Source organism: Crinia signifera, chromosome 2 (genome assembly GCF_055691185.1).
Source record: "Crinia signifera chromosome 2, ASM5569118v1, whole genome shotgun sequence".
Classification (NCBI taxonomy): Eukaryota; Metazoa; Chordata; class Amphibia; order Anura; family Myobatrachidae; genus Crinia; species Crinia signifera.
In genome coordinates this window covers 67,045,487-67,064,460 of record NC_139218.1, presented here as the reverse complement: position 1 = coordinate 67,064,460, position 18,974 = coordinate 67,045,487, and the positions used below count along the sequence as shown (strand labels likewise).

The window sequence follows — 18,974 nt, the reverse complement described above, 5'->3', positions numbered from 1 at the left end:
CCATTGGAGCATATGTGTATCTGGCACTTTTGGGGGCATAAGGCTAACGTGATCCATTGGAATGTCTGTTGCTTCAGTAATAGAGATTTGACAGTGTTCTGTTATTTTATAAGCTGTCCGCAGAATGGGCTGAGCTTATATTGTGGTCAAGTGGTTGCACTTTTTTTTTTCTCGTCATTGCCAGTATGACTTGCCCCTGTTAAGCCACACCCTTCAAATGAGACCACACCCTTTTAGGCCACGCCCCCTAAAATTTCACGAGGGGGTACTCATAAATGAAAAGCCTAATCAAGGGGTACGGGAGACAAAAAAGTTTGGGAACCACTGCCCTAGGCAATTGCCTAGTTTGCCTATGCCTAAGGCCGGCTCTGCCCCTGTCCCGTTCTCGCTTTGCTCGACTGGAGCTCGGCGGTCGTGATTTAAGGTCCCGGCCGCCGAGTGGCGAGAAAGGGGCGTGGCCGCGAGTTGAGAACGGAAATAGACGAGCTCCGGCCGGGAGCTCGCCTATTTCCGTCTTTTCTCGGCAGAACGAGCCCGACAGCTTGTGATGTCGGCTCGTTCTGCGAAGAACCCCTGTTCAATGCTGTCGGGGAAGACAGCATTGAATAGGGCCCCGCAGCCATCTCCCCCATCGGGAGATGGCTGCAGGAGCACGACAAGGAATGAATACCCCCCTTAATCTGGCACTGGTTACGCCACTGGCTGTATTTGCCCTGAAAGTATGTTTGCTTTCATACAAGTTGCAGTAAAATAGGACACATACGTCTGTGTATGTGTGCTTAGGCCATACACTGTATATAGCATCTGAAATCGGGGAACTATCTGTTGCAACATGAAAGTCAGATGTATATTACCTATTGCAGCATACAGTGTATGCAGCAGCAGCACGCTGTATATTTAGCAGCCCCACACTGGTCATTTCATGTGGAGTGGGACCAGAACCAGCTAGATAATACAGCTGGGGGACTGGCCAATGTAGGGAGGTGTGACGTCATTCAAGCTCACGGGGAGCCTTACACTGCGTGACGCCATTCCCAATCAGCACGGAGGGGCGTGGCCTGGACCGGGTATTAGACCCAGGAGTCACGTAGCTCTGCAGCAGAACCGTTTACATCGGGTGTCTCAGAGCAGCTTGTAGGGTGCAAACAGGATACAGGTGAGTGTGAGCTTGGCTCATCTGGCCGCTGAAGCTAGGATATTACGGTGCATGGTCGGGGGAGACGCAGGGCAGGCTCTCGGCTGATTGTTCTGTATAGCTGGGTATCTGGTTATTAGACCTGTTGGTGTGCCCTGTGTGTAAGGTATTTACTTTTGGCTACATGCAGAATAGGAGTAGCACATCTCTGCAGCAGTACGTAGGAGATCTGGCAATGGCTGCTGCAAAGCATCCGTGCTCCAAATCGGTGGCAATGGGTGTACTGAAGGAATAGGTGCTGGTGTAGTAAACTGGGATGGGGTGATCTCTGTAGGGTGGGATGATGTGCTCTATGTAGGGTGTGGTGTTCCCATAAGGAATAGAAGATCCTGTAGCAGGTCTGTATGCTTTGGGAATAACACTGTTATGTAAGAATAGCTGGATCCCTGGAGCCTGGCATAACACTTGTATTACATTCTGCATTTCTAGTTTCAATGCTGGAGAAGGGGTGTGTGCATATAACTAATGATGGCTGCAATGTTATGGCTTGCACAGACTTGCAAAGTATATTTTTCTCCTTTATGGCATTGTTTAAGAGTGGGCCTTATGTAATATTGTCATCCCTTTTTTATAGTTTTGCAAATAATCCCTATTCTCCTGCATGGCACAACAGGGCCTCATAGTGAATAGGGTATTTGTAGTTCTCATAGGTTTTATTTACTTAATCTGATAATTCCCCTCTGTGTTCTGACTGTGATGTGTTCTAGTTTGACACTGTTCCTAAATATTATTTGTGTGTGCATACATACAGTATTCACCCTGAGGTCTTTTCCTGACTGGTGTTGTCAGGTCACCTTGGTCTTCTTGCTGTCGGTTTTTAATCCCTGAATTTGTAATTATTTGTGTGGCCTGTTCACGAGTGATTAATTATTTATGCTAGCAGCAGGGAAGGGCACCACAAGGTCATTAGGTGATGATTGTAGTCCATCCCGTCCTTAGGTGAGTTACACTACAGTTCCCTTGATTGTGGCCCTCTTGTTTTGCAGCAGATGGTGTTTGCCCACCAGACGGTGGCTTATTTCCACTAGAAAGCTGCTGCTTGGTTTAGTTGCTGCGGTAACCTACAGTGGATTCTGCGAACATACTGTAGCAGCCATTTTGGGCTACAGATGACCCAGAACAGATAATGCTACAGTGGCTCGCTATTTCTCTGTGTAACTGAATATTAACAGTAACTTATCTTATTTTGCTGTTAATATCAGTTTGTCACCAATGTTTCCAACACAGAGTGACTGGCCTGTTCTGGTTTATGTTCCCTATTAGAACAGAAAGTGCATTAAATCTGGTGGGCACAAAAATCTGGTAATAAATGGGAGCAAATGATTATTCAGCATAATTTGCTCCCAAATGTTAGACAAAGGACAATCGATAGTTCTGATTAATTTGTTTAATCCAATGTAGGGATGGCCCTCGTATCGCAATGTTTCACTACCATCAATGTTTTTGTTTCGATGGTTGTAAATTTACCATTTTATTGCGGCACTCCGATGTCTGCTGCCAACAAATGGTAAACATTTGATGGTGCTCCTTTCTATCACTGACCATCGCATCAAAAGAATTCGATAGAAAAAATTCATATGATTGAAGATGTTTGCACATGCGCGAAAAAGGTCATTTGGCGCATGTGAAAACCTCTTCAATCATATAAAAAAAAAAAAAAATCGAATTCTTTTGATGTGATGGTCAGTGACCATTGCATCGTTTGCAGGCAAATTGATCAGACTTACTAAAAGGTCCTAGTATCATGCAGTATGGATGCATTATATCTAAATATCTTTCACTCAATTTACAGAGACACATAGATTTGTCCACATCTATTCTGATACTGGCGGAAACCCGGCTGGGTGCAGGCATCGGCAAGTCCATAGACCCTTTCCGATGATGGGGAAGTTAGGGGCATGGCTGTCGTTAGTGAGCAACACCCTCATCTGTAAATGCAGGATGAGGGGATGTTAACGATACATGGGCGTGCCCATTGTTATTGATATTAAGTGTATACACTAGAAGATCTAGTAAGAGATATTGCCCAGAGAGCCCTTTGGTGAGCGATCACTTTACTATAACCTCTAGTGTGTATGGGGCTTTAGTATCTTCCAGGAACACTGTAACATACCATGTTTATATACAGCCACACAAAGAATATAGGTATGTCGTTTTAATAAGCAGAAGCTATGCGTCCTGCTCACTTTGAGGTTTTTCATTAAAAGCGGTCTCATTCACAAAGATACCTGGAGCCAGAGGCGTACCTATATATTCGTAGGCCCCATGGCAAAAGTTTGTAAGGGGCCCCCTATTTAGCAACTGATTGTGATAAATGTATGTAAAACCTATTAGCAAAGATGGGCCCCCTTCAACTCTGGGCCCCATAGCAGCTGAACCCCTTGCGCCTATGGTAGTTCTTCTCTTGCCTGGAGCTACAGAGTTGCAATGGGCTATCTAACGCTAAAGCCTCATGCACACTGGGTGTGTTTGCCCTGCGTGTATAAGAAGCAATGATGTGGATACACACTGACAAATATAAAAAAAAAAAGTGGTTCCCTCGGCTGGTAAGCCCGACAGGTGGCGATGATGCGGGAGCATGTTTATGCTTTAAAATCATAATTTGAGGGCCCTGTTCGCCTCCTCTTTTATTAAATTCTATGTTTTGTTTTTCTTTACAGAACCCACAAAATGACCCACCAATACCCAGCGCTCAGTTCTGAGCAGAAGAAAGAGCTGGCAGACATAGCGCAGCAGATAGTATCCAAGGGAAAGGGTATTTTGGCTGCAGATGAATCTGTGGGTGAGTGACTCAGACATCAAGCGTTGTGTGGTTTGGGTACCTTGGGACAAATGCACCAAGCTTCAACCAACCAATCTGCTCCTTACTGTCATGATACAGGCTTGGTTTGATAAATGACAGGATCTGATTGGATGGTAGTTTAACACTCTAAACTTTATCTTTGAAGTTTGGATCTTGCCCCTTATGTCCTTAAAGGCTTAAATACTACATGAAGGATGTCACAGCTATTGGGAATTGGTACTTGGATTTAAGTTACACCTGCTGTGTTAGTGTAACACTGTTCTGTAGTTTATTTGGGATATATGTTCTTGTACACTGATCTAGAAGTTCCATGTACACAAAGCACTTTCTTCCTGGTGTGCCACAATTTATTTAATCATGCCTCATGAGGGAACTTTATTTTGGGAGCCTGCAAAGAAAGCTTATATGGCAAGGTCCATACTCTGAGCATGGCTGAATATATGCTGCCCATATTGTTATGACAGTTACTGGGCGGAATGCACTGCAATTTGTCAATGCATCCCACCACGCAATGCGGGTGTTTTTTTTTTTTTTTTTTTTTTTTTTTTTTTTTTTTTTTCCCTCTCTGCACCTTGCCCACTCAAAAGATGTATGTGTCCCATTGTTTGTGCCAGCACTCTCCCATGTACAGCTCTTGTTCCATAGCTACAGCACAGCTATTACAGTATTTTGCTCCTTGTGTAATGCTACATAAATCTTTAATAACCTAGGGAGCATGGCCAAACGTCTGAATGGTATTGGGGTGGATAACACAGAGGAGAACAGGCGTCTGTACCGACAGATTCTCTTCACTGGCGATGAGCGTATGCAGCAATGCATTGGTGGTGTCATCTTCTTCCACGAGACCATGTACCAGCAGGGGGACTGTGGCACCAACTTTGTAAAGATGATTAAGGATAAAGGCATTGTTGTTGGAATTAAGGTGAGCAAACAATGACTTTATCAATTAGGAAGTACTTCTATTGAGGTCATGCGTGTTAATTTTTTTTAAGTAGTCTAAATGGAATGAAAAGTTCATGGGGGTCTACTGCGATTGGTGGAAAGACTCGAGCTATGTGGATTTGGGGCCTAATTCAGACCATGTTCCCTGCAGTTTTGGACTGATATAAAATGTGCAGAGAGTTAGATTTGGGTGCATTATGTTCAAACTGAAATCTAAATTGCAGTGTAAAAAATAAAGCAAATGGCTATTACCCTGCACAGAAACTAAATGACTCCGCCAAAACTAAATCTCTCTGCACAGGTTACATCTGCCCCACCTGCAGTGCACATGGGTTTTGTCCATTTGTAAACCAAAATGCCCCATGATCAGGTCTGAATTAAGCACTTAGGGCCTGATTCAGCAAAGCTTGCTAAGCTGCGGTCGTTTGTGAGCCCTGATGTGGGATGTGTACGAGAATCTCCTCAGCTGAACGGTCGTGAAATTCATTCTAATGATTTCTCTCCCCTTCAGAAATAAGTCCTTCTGATCTGACTTTTTTTATTTATTTCCGTTGTCTGTCAGCCACCCGCCCCCGGCATGTTCCCAGGGGAACACCCAGCGTTTTCATGATGACGCATTCCCATGGTCCAGCCCAGTTTCCGCCCCCAGCAATCCCTCCCCGCAAGGAACGAGCAGCAACTCTCCGAAGCTGCGCAAACCCGACCATCGGGGCCGAATTCGGATCGCTACGAGTGATCCTAAATCCCTTAGTGTGTAGATACCTCCCAGATATATGTGGGCATGTTAAAGGTGGTGCAGGATAGAAGTTTATGGCCTTACTTCAGAGGTGGCAGTTGCTCAGATTCTGCGTAAATAACCCATTGTTTTATCCCTGCGTGTGTACTATGATGGAGTCACAATGTGGCTGAAGATGCAGTTTGATTTGACCAGACTCCTGGTGTCTGGGGACAGTGATTTGGAGTATCGGAGAAGATGGTGGGTGTGCCGGGACTAGGTACTGTATCTTCTGACCCAGATTCCCTACCTCGGGCCACTTAACCTGGATAGACACTAGAAGATTATCTTTCCAATCAGAGTGGTTGGAATGAATATTGGCACATTTCTGTCCATTTTCCAGCTTTTGAGATCAAATGGTTGATTCAAATTTGATCCCAGACATTATTAGATTTTCCTTCCAACCAGCCATATTGGAAAGATAATCTTAAAGTGTGTATCAGCTTTAGCTGCGGTGGACATTCTGAGTAACCTTAAGGAATGTACACACGGTGCGATTTTATTTTCTATTCAATCCTGATTTGATCAAATTGTGCAGTGTACATATTAGATTTAAACTACAGTACAGATCTGTACTGTGGGGGTATATTCAATGCGGGTGGTTGGCTTTTTTTTTAATTTTTTTGTGAATTACTATTTTGCGAGGAAAAGCCATCCTTGCTGTCCAAACCCTACACCTGTGCATTCCGTATAATGCGTTAAACAAAAAAAAAAAATTACCATGGCATGGTCCTTGGAATTTGGTTTGGTACTCTTTACCTAGAAGGGCGCCCATCGCGGGCATCGCATGTACCAAAAAATCGCATGCGATGCGACCGACGCGATTACCGCGATTTCCCATAGGGAACAATGTTAAATGTCCCAATTGACGATTTTTTCCATAGGGAACAATGTTAAAAGGCCCACAGAGGCCAAATAGCCACCCTGAAGTGTGAAATGCCCCCCCCAATTGTTAACGCCACCCCACGATCAACGCCAACCCGAAGCGTGGCGAGCGGCGGCGGTACGCGTCCTACGACCTTTTCATACCCCCACTATCCACGTCGGCGTGGAGTTGAGAATAGAAAGTGTGGCGAGCGCAGCGAGCCACTGAGCCCGAAGCGTAGCGAGCCCCACGGACACCTGTGAAGCCCGCGAGGGGACGCGTATACCTGTGAAGGTGTCCGCGTCCCCTGGCGGGGCTCGCTGCGCTCGCCACACTTTCTATTCTCAACTCCACGCCGACGTGGATAGTGGGGATATGAAAAGGTCGTAGGACGCGTACCGCCACGCTTCGGGTTGACGTTGATCGTGGGGTGGCGTTAACAATTGGGGGGGGCCATTTCACACTTCAGGGTGCCTATTTGGCCTCTGTGGGCCATTTAACATTGTTCCCTATGGAAAATCGGGTCAATTGGGACATTTAACATTGTTCCCTATGGGAAATCGCGGTAATCGCGTCGGTCGCATCGCATGCAATTTTTTCTTTTTTGGTCGCATGCGATTACGATGCCCATGATCAAAATCGTGGGCGCCCTTCTAGATAAAGAGTACCTTTTTGGTTTTTAATACACTGGTTTCATACCGGAAAGCCTTTTGCTGATAAATGCTAAGCAGGAGAGTTGTTTAAACAGTGACTGCTGTTGCCTTCTGTACAGACTATATTTGAGTCGAAAATAATTTCTGCCTGCTATAGATAGATATTGTTTCTTGTATAGCGCAGCAGATCCCCCGTTGTGCTTTACAATTGTAGACGGTGATAAAACAAACTGGGTAACAGACAGGCTTGGAGGTAGGAGGGCCCTGCTGCAAGCTTACAATCTATCAACAAGCCTGGAATTACTTATGAGAACATTGCAGCCTATGGAGGTTACCGTAATTTAACTTTATAAATGCAACACCTCTACTTGCAGATCTCAAATACGGTTTAATAGTGCAAAGTCTTAGTTATGGCATAATCTTTTTAAAATCCAACCCGTATTAATAATAAAAATAATATTTTAACAAAATAAAACTGGTAGTGACACAGACTTCTTGCCTGCTGGAATCGGATGGTTGGATGAAGGTCATCAGCTATTCCACTTACGTGTCTATTATTAGAGCTCTGGAAGTGGTCTAGATAAGCTTGATGCTGGAATATTGCTAATAGCGTGACAGATGTCTGTAGGCTAATAATTTCATCATATTGCTATGTACCCAGAATTATTTATTATGTGAATTGTCAAATGTTGATTGTATTTTATTTTTTTTTTTCCTTCATCCCTGTTAGGTGGATAAAGGTGTAGTTCCTCTTGCTGGTACTGATGGGGAAACCACAACTCAAGGTAGGAGTAATGAATAAAGTATAGTAAGTGCCTCCCCATGGCAACTCAAATTAATTTAATTTTTTTTTGTGAAAGGGGGGTGTCAGTAGATCTGGGAACCTGTTGGGTGCACCAGAACTACTGTGGACAAATATACAGGCTGTGAATGACAACTGCACAGACTCTGACACACTGCTGGAAATGAGGACAAATTAGTGGGGAAGAAACTTTCAAATTTAAATCTTAGCAATAGTTAGCGATAAACAGTGGTACTGATAGCGTCCACTAAAAATGGGCATGGCCATGTGTCATGAGGGGGCGTGGTCACACAAAGCTAGAGGAGTGACTAAATGACAATAGTGGCATGGCATCAGGAGACAGGGAATGACTGGGGGTGGGTTGGCTCTTCCTTGGGGGAGAGCCAGGCAGCTTGTGCTTACAATAGTGGAGCCTGCTCTTCATGCTGTTGGCGCCGCTGATGCCTGTCAGTGTGACAGGCTAAATCGGCAGTTGCCGTTAGCTGCATACAGCACTAATCATAACGCTGGGTGGGCGGGTTGCGGATGCATTATATTTAGACCTAAAATAAAAATAGAATTGACAGTGGGTCAAGTGGTACTGCTTACCTACTACATACTTCTTACAGACACTCCGTACCCCCTTACTTGCAGCACTGGCGATAAATCTGAAATGACACTAGTACCATGACCTCTGTTTGTGCAGAGGATGTAGATGTGGCAGCAAGGATGACGTATTATGGGCCTCATAAGTGATCCAACATGCGCTTACCTGATAATCAAGGAAACTGCACACGCAGGAACCGTTTTGCACACGTGCAGGATGGGTCATGCGACTGTATTGTGTATGCCTCCGCGTGGTTGACAGTCAGAGGTGGCTGGGCATGGTGGGGCCAAGTACTGCACTTGCAATGCTGTGTTACTTGGCCTTGCATGGCTCACTACAACTACTAGTAAGTTCACACTTAAGCTGCATACACACTGTCGCACCGCTGATTATTGTCCATACTAGCAGTGGTGCTGCGACATGAACGCTAATACACTGAACTATATTGTGTACTGACCATTGTCTGCGTGTTCAGACAATAGGGTGTTATCATTAATGATCCACAGGAGGGTGTGTTAACGATATAGTGGGTACACACTGAATGATATGCAGAATATCACTCATATTATTCATGAAAAGTGTATAGTGTACCCTGATTTAAGAATTGCACCCTCTCAAATGAATGTTGGAATCGGTGTTGAGCTGAGGCCTGAATGGCCGTTCATCACATTATTTATGTTGAGTGCTAGTGGGAACTAGCGAAATCCCACTGTACTGTGCGGTCAGAGCAGCTCTGTGTCAGTGATTTCTGCATAATAGGAGATTGAACTGGATTATGTAATGGGAAGTTGATTGAAACCAATGAGGAGTGTGAGTTAATGCATATTAATTACTTTGGTGCTATGGCTGGAGCTGTGTTGCATGAGCGATGACACTAATAAGCAGGCGTGTGCGCCAGTGGTGCCGCTACACCAGCATGTGCCCCACTCCCAAGAAATAAATAAATCTTCCACAAACTGCCAAAGCCGGCAGCTTCAGGGGAGCAGGGGCTGCTGCAGAAGGCAGTGGCTGCACCAGTGCATCTTCTGTGTTAGTATTTCTGGGGCAGGACAAACCTGCCCTGTTAGAGTTATCCTACCTCAGGAAAACCCACGACTCCGTCCTATGTCATCACTTTTTTTGTCACTATCGAGGAATATAAATAAGACCGTAGTAATAAGTGACTGATTTTTCTTTTTTTAAGGTTTGGATGGATTGTCCGAGCGTTGTGCTCAGTACAAGAAAGATGGTGCTGACTTTGCAAAGTGGAGATCTGTGCTAAAGATTAGTGAGCACACCCCATCTTCTCTCGCTATCATGGAAAATGCCAATGTACTTGCTCGCTATGCCAGCATCTGCCAGCAGGTATATAGTCCATCATGTAAACCTGGTTTATCAAAAATATTTTTTGGCTGTGTACATTGTAGAATGATTGCTCACCCAGATCTAACTTCTCTCTTGCAGAATGGTATTGTTCCTATTGTGGAGCCAGAGATTCTCCCTGATGGAGACCATGACCTAAAACGCTGCCAGTATGTCACTGAGAAGGTGTGTGGATTTCTTACTTACACCTCCCTATCATCCTGCTAAAAAAACCTACATATGTGGCCACAATCTGCTTAACCATGGATGGGTCAAATGTGCAGCTGCATTGTGATTGCGACTAGCAGCACCCGGTTGTGACCTACTCACCAGCACAGACACACCCATGCAGTCCTATGGATCACGGCTGTTATTGCAGCGCACGCTAGCAGTAGCAAGCAACTCACAACTATCTTATTACTGTATCATGCCCCTTTGCCATTACAGACACTATATTAGCATCATAAACTAGACTTTTATCCACATTATGATCCATATGATGGGTATCTAATTCCTAGCTCTAAATCGTTTGTGTCTCCAACATTTTAATAAAACAGAACTTGCAAGTTTTTTTTGACTAAACCTCTGCACAACTACTCCCTCTCCCTTCTGTAATGGAGCGATGTTAACCTTTCCTTCCCAGGTCCTTGCAGCTGTGTACAAGGCTCTAAGTGATCATCACGTGTACTTGGAGGGCACTCTACTGAAGCCCAACATGGTAACAGCTGGTCATGCTTGTCCAAAGAAATATAGTTCTGGAGAGATCGCCATGGCAACTGTAACCGCCCTACGTCGAACTGTTCCCCCTGCAGTCCCAGGTAAGGACCACTTGCCCTGGATTCCAGTAGTAGTAATACGTCTGCTACAATTCCTGTCACTGCACTGTATCTTATAACCTAGTCTGCCTCTCCATCAGATGCACAGTGCTCTGTTGCTCAGACACTTGATGCTGTGACTCTTTATGGTCCCTGTTTTGCTCTGAGAAACCTTGCTTGTTATATTCAACAGCAGCCGTTCTTTTATTGTAGTTGTGTTTTTGAAAGCGATTGGCAATAAAAGACTAGCCATGAATTATGACCACAAAGGGCAAAATCCATAATAGAGTTTACATATGACATCCACACCTAATGGAACATTGTCCGGCAAGTGGGGGCGGGGTGAAAAGGTATCCATAGTTATGGGGGGGGGGTTAAATAAAGTAATGAAGAATTTACATGAGCAAGAGTTTGATTCTCTTTTAATATGGATTTGGGAGACATATTATCCATAATGCTCTTCCTATGTTCTCCCCTTGCTCAGTGCAGGTTCACATTAATGGCTCAGATGCATGGTTTATACAAGGCCTTTGTTCAGCCTGATACAGCTTCAGGAAAAGTGTGTGTGTGTGTGTGTGTGTGTGTGTGTGTGTGTGTGTGTGTGTGTTCGCTAAGGCACAACAAAACTTTTGTTCATGGAAAAAACCCTAAGGCATGTAACATTTTTGGAGGATAATCTGAACTCACCTGATAGCAGGCTTCTCACTGAGCCAAATGCACATTTATAGCTTATACTATGTGAAACAATGGAAGCAACTGAATTAACCTAAAAAGAAAAAATTCCATTGTTGGGGCCAGATGCACTAAGCTTAAAAAGTGATAAAACGGAGAGAGAGAAACAGTGCATCTGACCCTATGTCTTTTAACTGACATTGCTTTAAAGCTTTTACTTGACAACCATTTTTTTTTTTTTTTTTTTTTTGTTCTCTCCACCCCAGGAGTAACTTTCCTGTCTGGTGGACAGAGTGAGGAGGAAGCCACGATTAACCTGAATGCAATCAACAACTGTCCCCTAGCCAGACCCTGGGCTCTTACTTTCTCTTATGGACGTGCCCTGCAAGCTTCCGCTCTGAACGCTTGGCGTGGAAAGAAGGATAATGAGGGCACCGCTGCTGAGGCGTTTATGAAAAGGGCAGAGGTAAGGTCTTGTGTAAAGGAACCAGTGGGCCAAGCAGCCCTGGCCTTCCCAGAGAAGGACATGCATGATTTGACAGTTGTCCAGCAGTTGTCATCCCCCTGCCGAGAAACTTTTATTTAATTTTATATAAAATATCAAATCTGATATAGGAAGACCAAGCCAACCTTTGGTTACCAAAGAATGATAATTGGGATTATACGCCTTCCAGCCAGTGAAGGACAAAGCTATTTGTGGACCGCCTTCTGTTTTGTGTGTATGCCTTTGATCGTCCATATATTTGCGGAAATTTACTAAGATGGGATTTCTATTTCACATGGGGTGTTGCTATGGGCAACCAATCAGACACTATCTACTAGAAGGTGGTAAATAAGTAGATTCTGATTGGTTGCCCACAGCAACTTCCCATGTGGGGGTAAAAATCCCATGTTAGTGAATCTCACCCCAGAGTGTCAGCCATATAATCTTTAACCGTGTCTACAGACTATACTGCTGCTGGATATAAGGTTATAATGTATTTATTTATTCCTATATTTTACTAGGCCAATGGGCTTGCAGCCTGTGGGAAGTATGAACACAGTGGTGATGACTCTGGAGCAGCTGGCCAGTCTCTGTATGTTGCCAATCATGCCTACTGATCTGTCCAGTCCAGGGACCACTGACCTGCAGAATTCTCCTCTCCGCTTCCTTCGTCCTAGTAATGGCGTTCACATGGACATTCCCCTGAAGCCACAGCTTGGAAAAAACCACAGCCATTTCCCACCTAGCTTCTCATAACCTTACACTGCTGGATGAAGCCTCCGGGCAGGGATAGTGGTGGCGCTTAGGTGCAAGGATTGAATTCAGTACATATCTAGCGGCGTAACGTACCTTGTCATGTTAACTATTTCCTAATAGATCTCTTAATTGTAAGGCATAATGTTTAGCGTAAAGAGAAAAATTAGGTTGGTATTTTACAGACTGAAGTGATCTAACATGACCTCTGGTGTGATAAAGGAAAGCCATTTACATGGACGGTTGAATAAGTTGTTGGGAGCGCACTAATCTGATGTCTGTCACCTACACACTAATGAGCACTATCCAAATCCTAGTCTTACAGTATATTTGTTTTGGAAAGCTTTTCCAGTTGCCGATGACTCTTCACCCCAGGCACAGTTCTGTGACAGACCTTGTACTTTGTGCTACATCTATAGACGAAGTGGTTGTATGCTACCTATTTCCCTAGTGGGCAGTCTTTGCCATACGAAACATTGATGGCATCTAGTAGAACAGATACACCATCGAGTGAAGTTAATGTAACTTACTGCTGTGCATATTGTGAAAGTAGTGTCTCTGTACGCAACCAATGTACCAAAGTTACAAAAATAAAACTCTAGTGATATTAATATTCTTTGGACGACTCTGGAATTAGTTACTCCTTGCATGAGTAAGCGCCACAGGTTTGCATGGGGCTATTAATACTTCATCTCTAATATGGGTGCTTGTTGCCCGTATTCAAGGTTCATCCAACCTGTAAATGAGTGGCCATAGAATAAGCTGCTGTTAACTTTACCAGATAATTGTGGTGTGCTACATTAAGGCTGGTGTTCTGGTTGATTTGCTCAGATGCGAATTCGCACCCTTGCGAGTCAACCAGAACCTGCCCTGCGAATGGTGGCTCTCAGAACACTTAGATTTGCGTGCAACCTTGGCACTGACATCGCAGCACGATTACCATGGGAACGCACACCTGCCGTATGCGCAGAATTGTGGCTGCACATATGCCAAACATCCGTTCTTGTGCGAATGAACGCCGGCTGCGAACAGACCAGAATAAGGTCCTAAGTCAGTGGGAAAATCTATTGCAAAACTCTTCAACTCTCCTTTTAGTAAATATTCTGCTCGGAGTGTGTGGGGGTTGGGTTTTTTTTTTGTAAATCTCTATTCTCTCCTACAAAAAGTTCTTTAGAAGGGCAGCCAAAAACTCTGTCCCAGATCTAGGCTGCGAGTATGTGTATGGCTTGTAAATGTCTGTCTTAGTTTTGTTTGAGCAAAATCCCAACTCCCTCCCCCTCCCTTTTTTTCTTTTCTTGTTACAGGATGGAAATGCTTGTATAGGAACTTCTCACATTATCACTATGCTAGTTGTAATCTACCCTTGTCCTCCTGGGCATTCCATAAATGGTAATGCATCGTGATCGGATGACCTCACTATATCAGGTGGTCACGGGCTCATCTCTTGACATGCTCAAGGAAGAATAACCTTCAACTGAGTGGTCCTAATGCAGCACTGAGGGTATTGGGAGATCTTATTGGCATAGGCGTGCGCAGCACATTTTATGGGGGTGCACTGTCAAGTGGTGTGCCTAACACTGTCAATCAGGCATGTCTACCATCATCTGTTGACATTCACTACAATATAAAACATCTCTCAGCCACACCATAACCTCCTGCCTATTTCCGTTACATTTTTGGTACTTGTTTCCTAGCACGGCGCCCACTACGGTAATTGCGTAGAGGACTATTTTGCGTTAAAAAATCGCATGCCATTTTAGTGGCATGTGATGTGATTTTGTAAGTTAATTTATTCACTGCTTTTATGTCCCCAGGCCATCGCATTGCACCACCTGCAAATCGCATGCGATTTTCTGGGGTGATATGCCATGACATTAGGTATACAATAATATGATTGTATGTGACAAAAATAGGTTTAATGCTCACACTATCCATGCCACCCCGAAGCGTGGCGAATGGGTCCTCCGACTTTTTCATTACCCCACTATCCACATCGGCGTGGAGTTTTATATAGTGTGGCGAGTGCAGCGTAATACATATAAAGTAATTTGCCGGGCTCGCTGTGCTCGCCACACTATATAATATCAACTCCATGCTGACGTGGATATTGGGGTACTGAAAAAAATCGGACGCAATGCGATTTCCCTACGGTGCCGAACGTAGAAAATCTGGGCGCTGTGCTAGGAAACAAGTACCAAATTTCTAATTACTCTGTGTAACAGTACATGTAAATCAAAACCTATATAGATGATGCAGGTATGTAGTGATATGACAATGGTCTAGTACAATTAACAATGCAAAACACACATGATTAATTGATGGGTGCTTCTATAAATGGAATACAGCTCTAAAAAGCAAAAGTCTTTGGTAAAAAGTATTGCTAGCAGCAGGGAAATGTTCATAAGGGTGTGTACAGCATTAGAGGGTGTCTGTGCGCACCTATGCCTATTGGCAGCATTTTAATATATCCCCTGACACTGATTGTCAGGATAAGTAGCGTGTAACTGTTGGCACTGTGGTTTGTGAAGTGGGGTTTAAATGAACTAGGGCACTATTACAGTTTGCAAAGACCTAGGTAGGTACAGGGGGTGCAGCTCCTATAAGGCCAGAGCTACCCCCACCCCCTCCTTGCACAGCATTTCCTACGGTTTGTCCTCACTGATGTCCCAGTAGGGACAAAACTCGTCCCAGCAGCATTGATTACGGAGACAGAGCTAGCCTGGTAGCTAGCTTAGCAGTTAGGATTTTAATTAATTTTATTCATAAAGCATTTCCTCCCATAGGACTCAAAGTTGCTTTATAGACATCAGGAACATTGTACAAGAATTTGGTATTACAGAAATGAGAAAAATCACTCAAACAATAAAAACCAGAAACATAGAGAGCGCAATAAGCATGTTGCAGGGTTTGTGCAGACATTTTGGTTAATTACTGCCTCCGGTTACATATTCCACCCACTAAGGCTGGTTTCACACACTCCGGCTCCTGCCGGACGGCGTAATCCCATACGGCCAGGTAGCTGTGCAGCACACACTAGTTTATCATGGAGGGGATGGCCACAGCCCAGCAGCCGTCCCTTCCAGAGGCGGGATCCGACTGCAACTGTGCGGCCGGGTCGGGGCTGTCCCGTGTGAATGGACACAATAGTGTCCATTCACAACTACTGAGTGTGGCACGGCTTCCTGGCCGTGCGGGATTTTGCCGTCCGGCAGGAGCCGGAGTGTGTGAAACCAGCCTAAAGGTACCAAATGATGCAGCCATCTTGCGAACACTGTAACATTACCCTGTGTGGAATAGCTCACGCATAGAAGAGATGACACAAAATGGGTGGTTGCAGCGTCCTAATGCTCGGAGTAGGGGTTCACTGTAACCATCTAGTCCCATGTATTTTTTTTTTTTCCATCCCATCCAGGTGAGGCAGCCATGTTGGATGCACTGCGAAGGTTACACTGTGGGAGATAAGCCATAGAAGCACCCATGGCATACATGGGTTTACTGACATGTGACCGTATAATATAATGTATTAACAGATTCATGTGAAGCACATTCTTCCTACGGATGTTGTACATGATTGGTAAAACTGCATGGTTTAAAGCAGGGAACAGTAAATAAAGCAAAAAAAAAACAACATACAGGACAGGCACAGCCTGTGACTGAAACACTGTTGACTGATGGAAAGGGCCAGGTGGATAGAGGTGGTGGAGCAGGCAGAAAGTACAAACTATACTGTATATAGAGTGCACCAAATGTATCAGTACTCATGGTAGTCTAGGGAGTGTCAGGGTGCTTTGTAAGTGACAGCATAGGTATAAAATGAAGGCCTAATTAATTCCATGCTTCTTAACTCACCCATAAGGTGACTGCCAGATGTATCTCACTGATGAAACCATTACTTTATTTACAGAGCCTACATGCCCGTAGTATAACCTTTATTACATGCACATGGGCAGTACGACTGTCGAGTCCCTGAGGGGCCCATACACATGAGTTTAGCAGCATTCCAAGGGGAGCTACATCTTTATTGGCTTGGGACCTTTAATCAGGCCTTGATAGCAGAGCTTGTCTGATATATAAGCAGGGGCGTAATGAGAAGATTGTGGGCCCATAGCAAAATCAGGATGGTAGGGAGGGGACTGAGGGATGCAGGGTGGTAAGGAGGGGAAGGGTAAGAGGCGGCGAGAGAAGCAGTGAGGTAGAATGGGGATAGAGAAATTAAGAGTGGTATGGAGTGGCTAGAGAGACACAGGGCCTTATTCTGGTTGGTGCGGCCGGGCCGTACGCGTACGTTCCGGGGTTTTTCATGATCTGCGCATGCGTACAATCGCCAATGCGCAGGCGCGAACACTCCACAACGCTTACGGACGGGTCTCTCCGTGCGAAAAAACCTGTACGGGCATTGGGGGCGGCATAGGGGCGTGTTGAGGGGAGCGGCTGAAATAATGAGGGAAAATGGGCGTAAATATGGGCGTACACGGGGGTGTGCACCAAAAATGAACGGTGCTACTACCGCACGATCGCCTAAAGCACCGTTCATTTTGGACACAAAACAGGTGGCCGCCAACCGCCACCTCAGTCCACCCCTACAGATACCGCATGCCAGCGTGCGCCTGGGTTTGCTAATTTACGCTGATTACTACTCAAACACATACACCTGAATGTAATAAGCAATGCTGCAGTCTATTAAGTCAAAACCATGATTTCACTACCTGCAAGCCACACACAGCACTCAAACACATTGGAAGCTTATCTTTCTATACTTCTCTACATTTAAAGGTTTGTTTAATTTAAGGTAAGAATCTTTTTAAGACCTGCTTATATATGCTAAGGTAGGTATTTGTTAAACAGTTATACACATTCACTACGTGCTTTCATAGACTTTACACAGTAGCACACTCAATCTACACAAGTCGACATGTGTCAACGTGTTCACTCTAATACAAACATAGGTTTTGTATTTATGATACAATAACATAAACCACATCTAAGGGGGGGTACACACCAGAACGATTAGGGCTCAATTCCATCAATCTGGATCCAATTCCGACCGTTTGGATGCAGATTGTATGTAGATTGGGCATGTTTAGGTCCAATTCCGATCCGATTCCAATCCGATGCGCGTCCCCGCTGTCGTTTGGTCGTTTTACAGATCCTACCTGCTGCAGTGAGAATCTGTAAAAGATCCATTCAACTGGATACAGACTCAGATCGGATTGGGATCAGATTGGATGCAGATCCTTAGCAGATTGTGTGCACCCAACAGATCGTGCGAGCATCACACAATCTGCTAACAATCTACTAACAATCAGGATCGTTCTGGTGTGTACCAGGCCTAACACCTACAAAGTATGTTTCAGCAATGTTTTAAGCCCATGCCCACTACTTTGCACACAATCTTTGTATAGTACCCAAAATACAGAACTGTCTTTATTAAGGTAGACAATTGAGTTAATAGAAAACAATAATTGAATAACAATTAGAATAATTAATTAATTGTCAGAATTGTAGTTGAAAGGCAAGATTTGCAGGTCCATATATGTGAAGGGTATGCCAGCGTGCACGGACGTACGCTCACTCTCACGAGCGGTGACATAAGCTGAGTTTTCTATTGAAAACAATAGGGACCCGTCCGTGCAAGCTGGCGTACGCTCAGATATCCGCAAGAAGTCGGTGGGAAGACGGACGAGAGACGTCCGTAAACGGTGGCGTACGCTCTGTTGTACGCCAGTTGTCTGAGTGTAAGGGCTGGTCCGTCCGTGTACGTTGGCGTACACTCAATTGTACGCCACTCCCCTTCGACGTTGTTTCTGGCCGTACGTATGCAGCTGATTTGTGGGTGGACTTAACCCCAACGGCCGCGTACGGAGAGCTTACGTTAATAGTGAACGTACGCACGTTTGGCCGCTCCGATCAGAATAACCTCCACAGTGTGGTAGGATGGTGATAGATGCAGTGTGAAAGGGAGGGGGCAGAGAAAAGCAAAACCCTTAGCTTGAGCTCCCTGTACAACCTGCAGTGTTGTGCTGTGCCTGGCAAAGACCCCTCATGATCATGACGAAGCCCTCGGAGTAGAAGAGGAATTACCGTGGGGAGGGGGAGATCAGCCTGCACCTGGCACTACACAGTACTCTCACCTTATCTGTGTAGCAGAACTCACCCTCAGGGTAGGATGTACTAACGGGAAAAATGTATTAAAACCCCGCCACCACGTCACCACATTGTACCCGCTGACCCCCCCTCTCCCTCTGGCTTACCTGGTCCAGGTCCTCCTGGACATAGGCGAATCTAGAA

At 44.9% G+C, this 18,974-nt stretch overlaps 1 protein-coding gene across 1 annotated transcript; it reads left to right on the top strand.

The window, feature by feature from the left end:
• The first annotated feature begins 1,001 nt into the window (after positions 1-1,001).
• On the top strand, positions 1,002-13,302 carry ALDOC (aldolase, fructose-bisphosphate C). Its single transcript, XM_083172281.1, has 9 exons — positions 1,002-1,156; positions 3,856-3,977; positions 4,709-4,920; positions 7,964-8,018; positions 9,805-9,965; positions 10,065-10,148; positions 10,606-10,780; positions 11,716-11,915; positions 12,455-13,302. Exons 2-9 carry the CDS (start codon positions 3,866-3,868, stop codon positions 12,548-12,550), a joined length of 1,095 nt encoding a protein of 364 aa, XP_083028407.1. The 5' UTR covers positions 1,002-1,156; positions 3,856-3,865; the 3' UTR covers positions 12,551-13,302.
• Positions 13,303-18,974: the final 5,672 nt, after the last annotated feature.

Bases quoted from the DNA above. Each gene is read 5' to 3' on its own strand.
- ALDOC (XM_083172281.1), top strand. From the start codon at position 3,866: ATGACCCACCAATACCCAGCGCTCAGTTCTGAGCAGAAGAAAGAGCTG. The intron at 8,019-9,804 runs GTAGGAGTAATG...TCTTTTTTTAAG, and splicing joins TGGGGAAACCACAACTCAAG to GTTTGGATGGATTGTCCGAG. The intron at 11,916-12,454 runs GTAAGGTCTTGT...ATATTTTACTAG, and splicing joins CGTTTATGAAAAGGGCAGAG to GCCAATGGGCTTGCAGCCTG.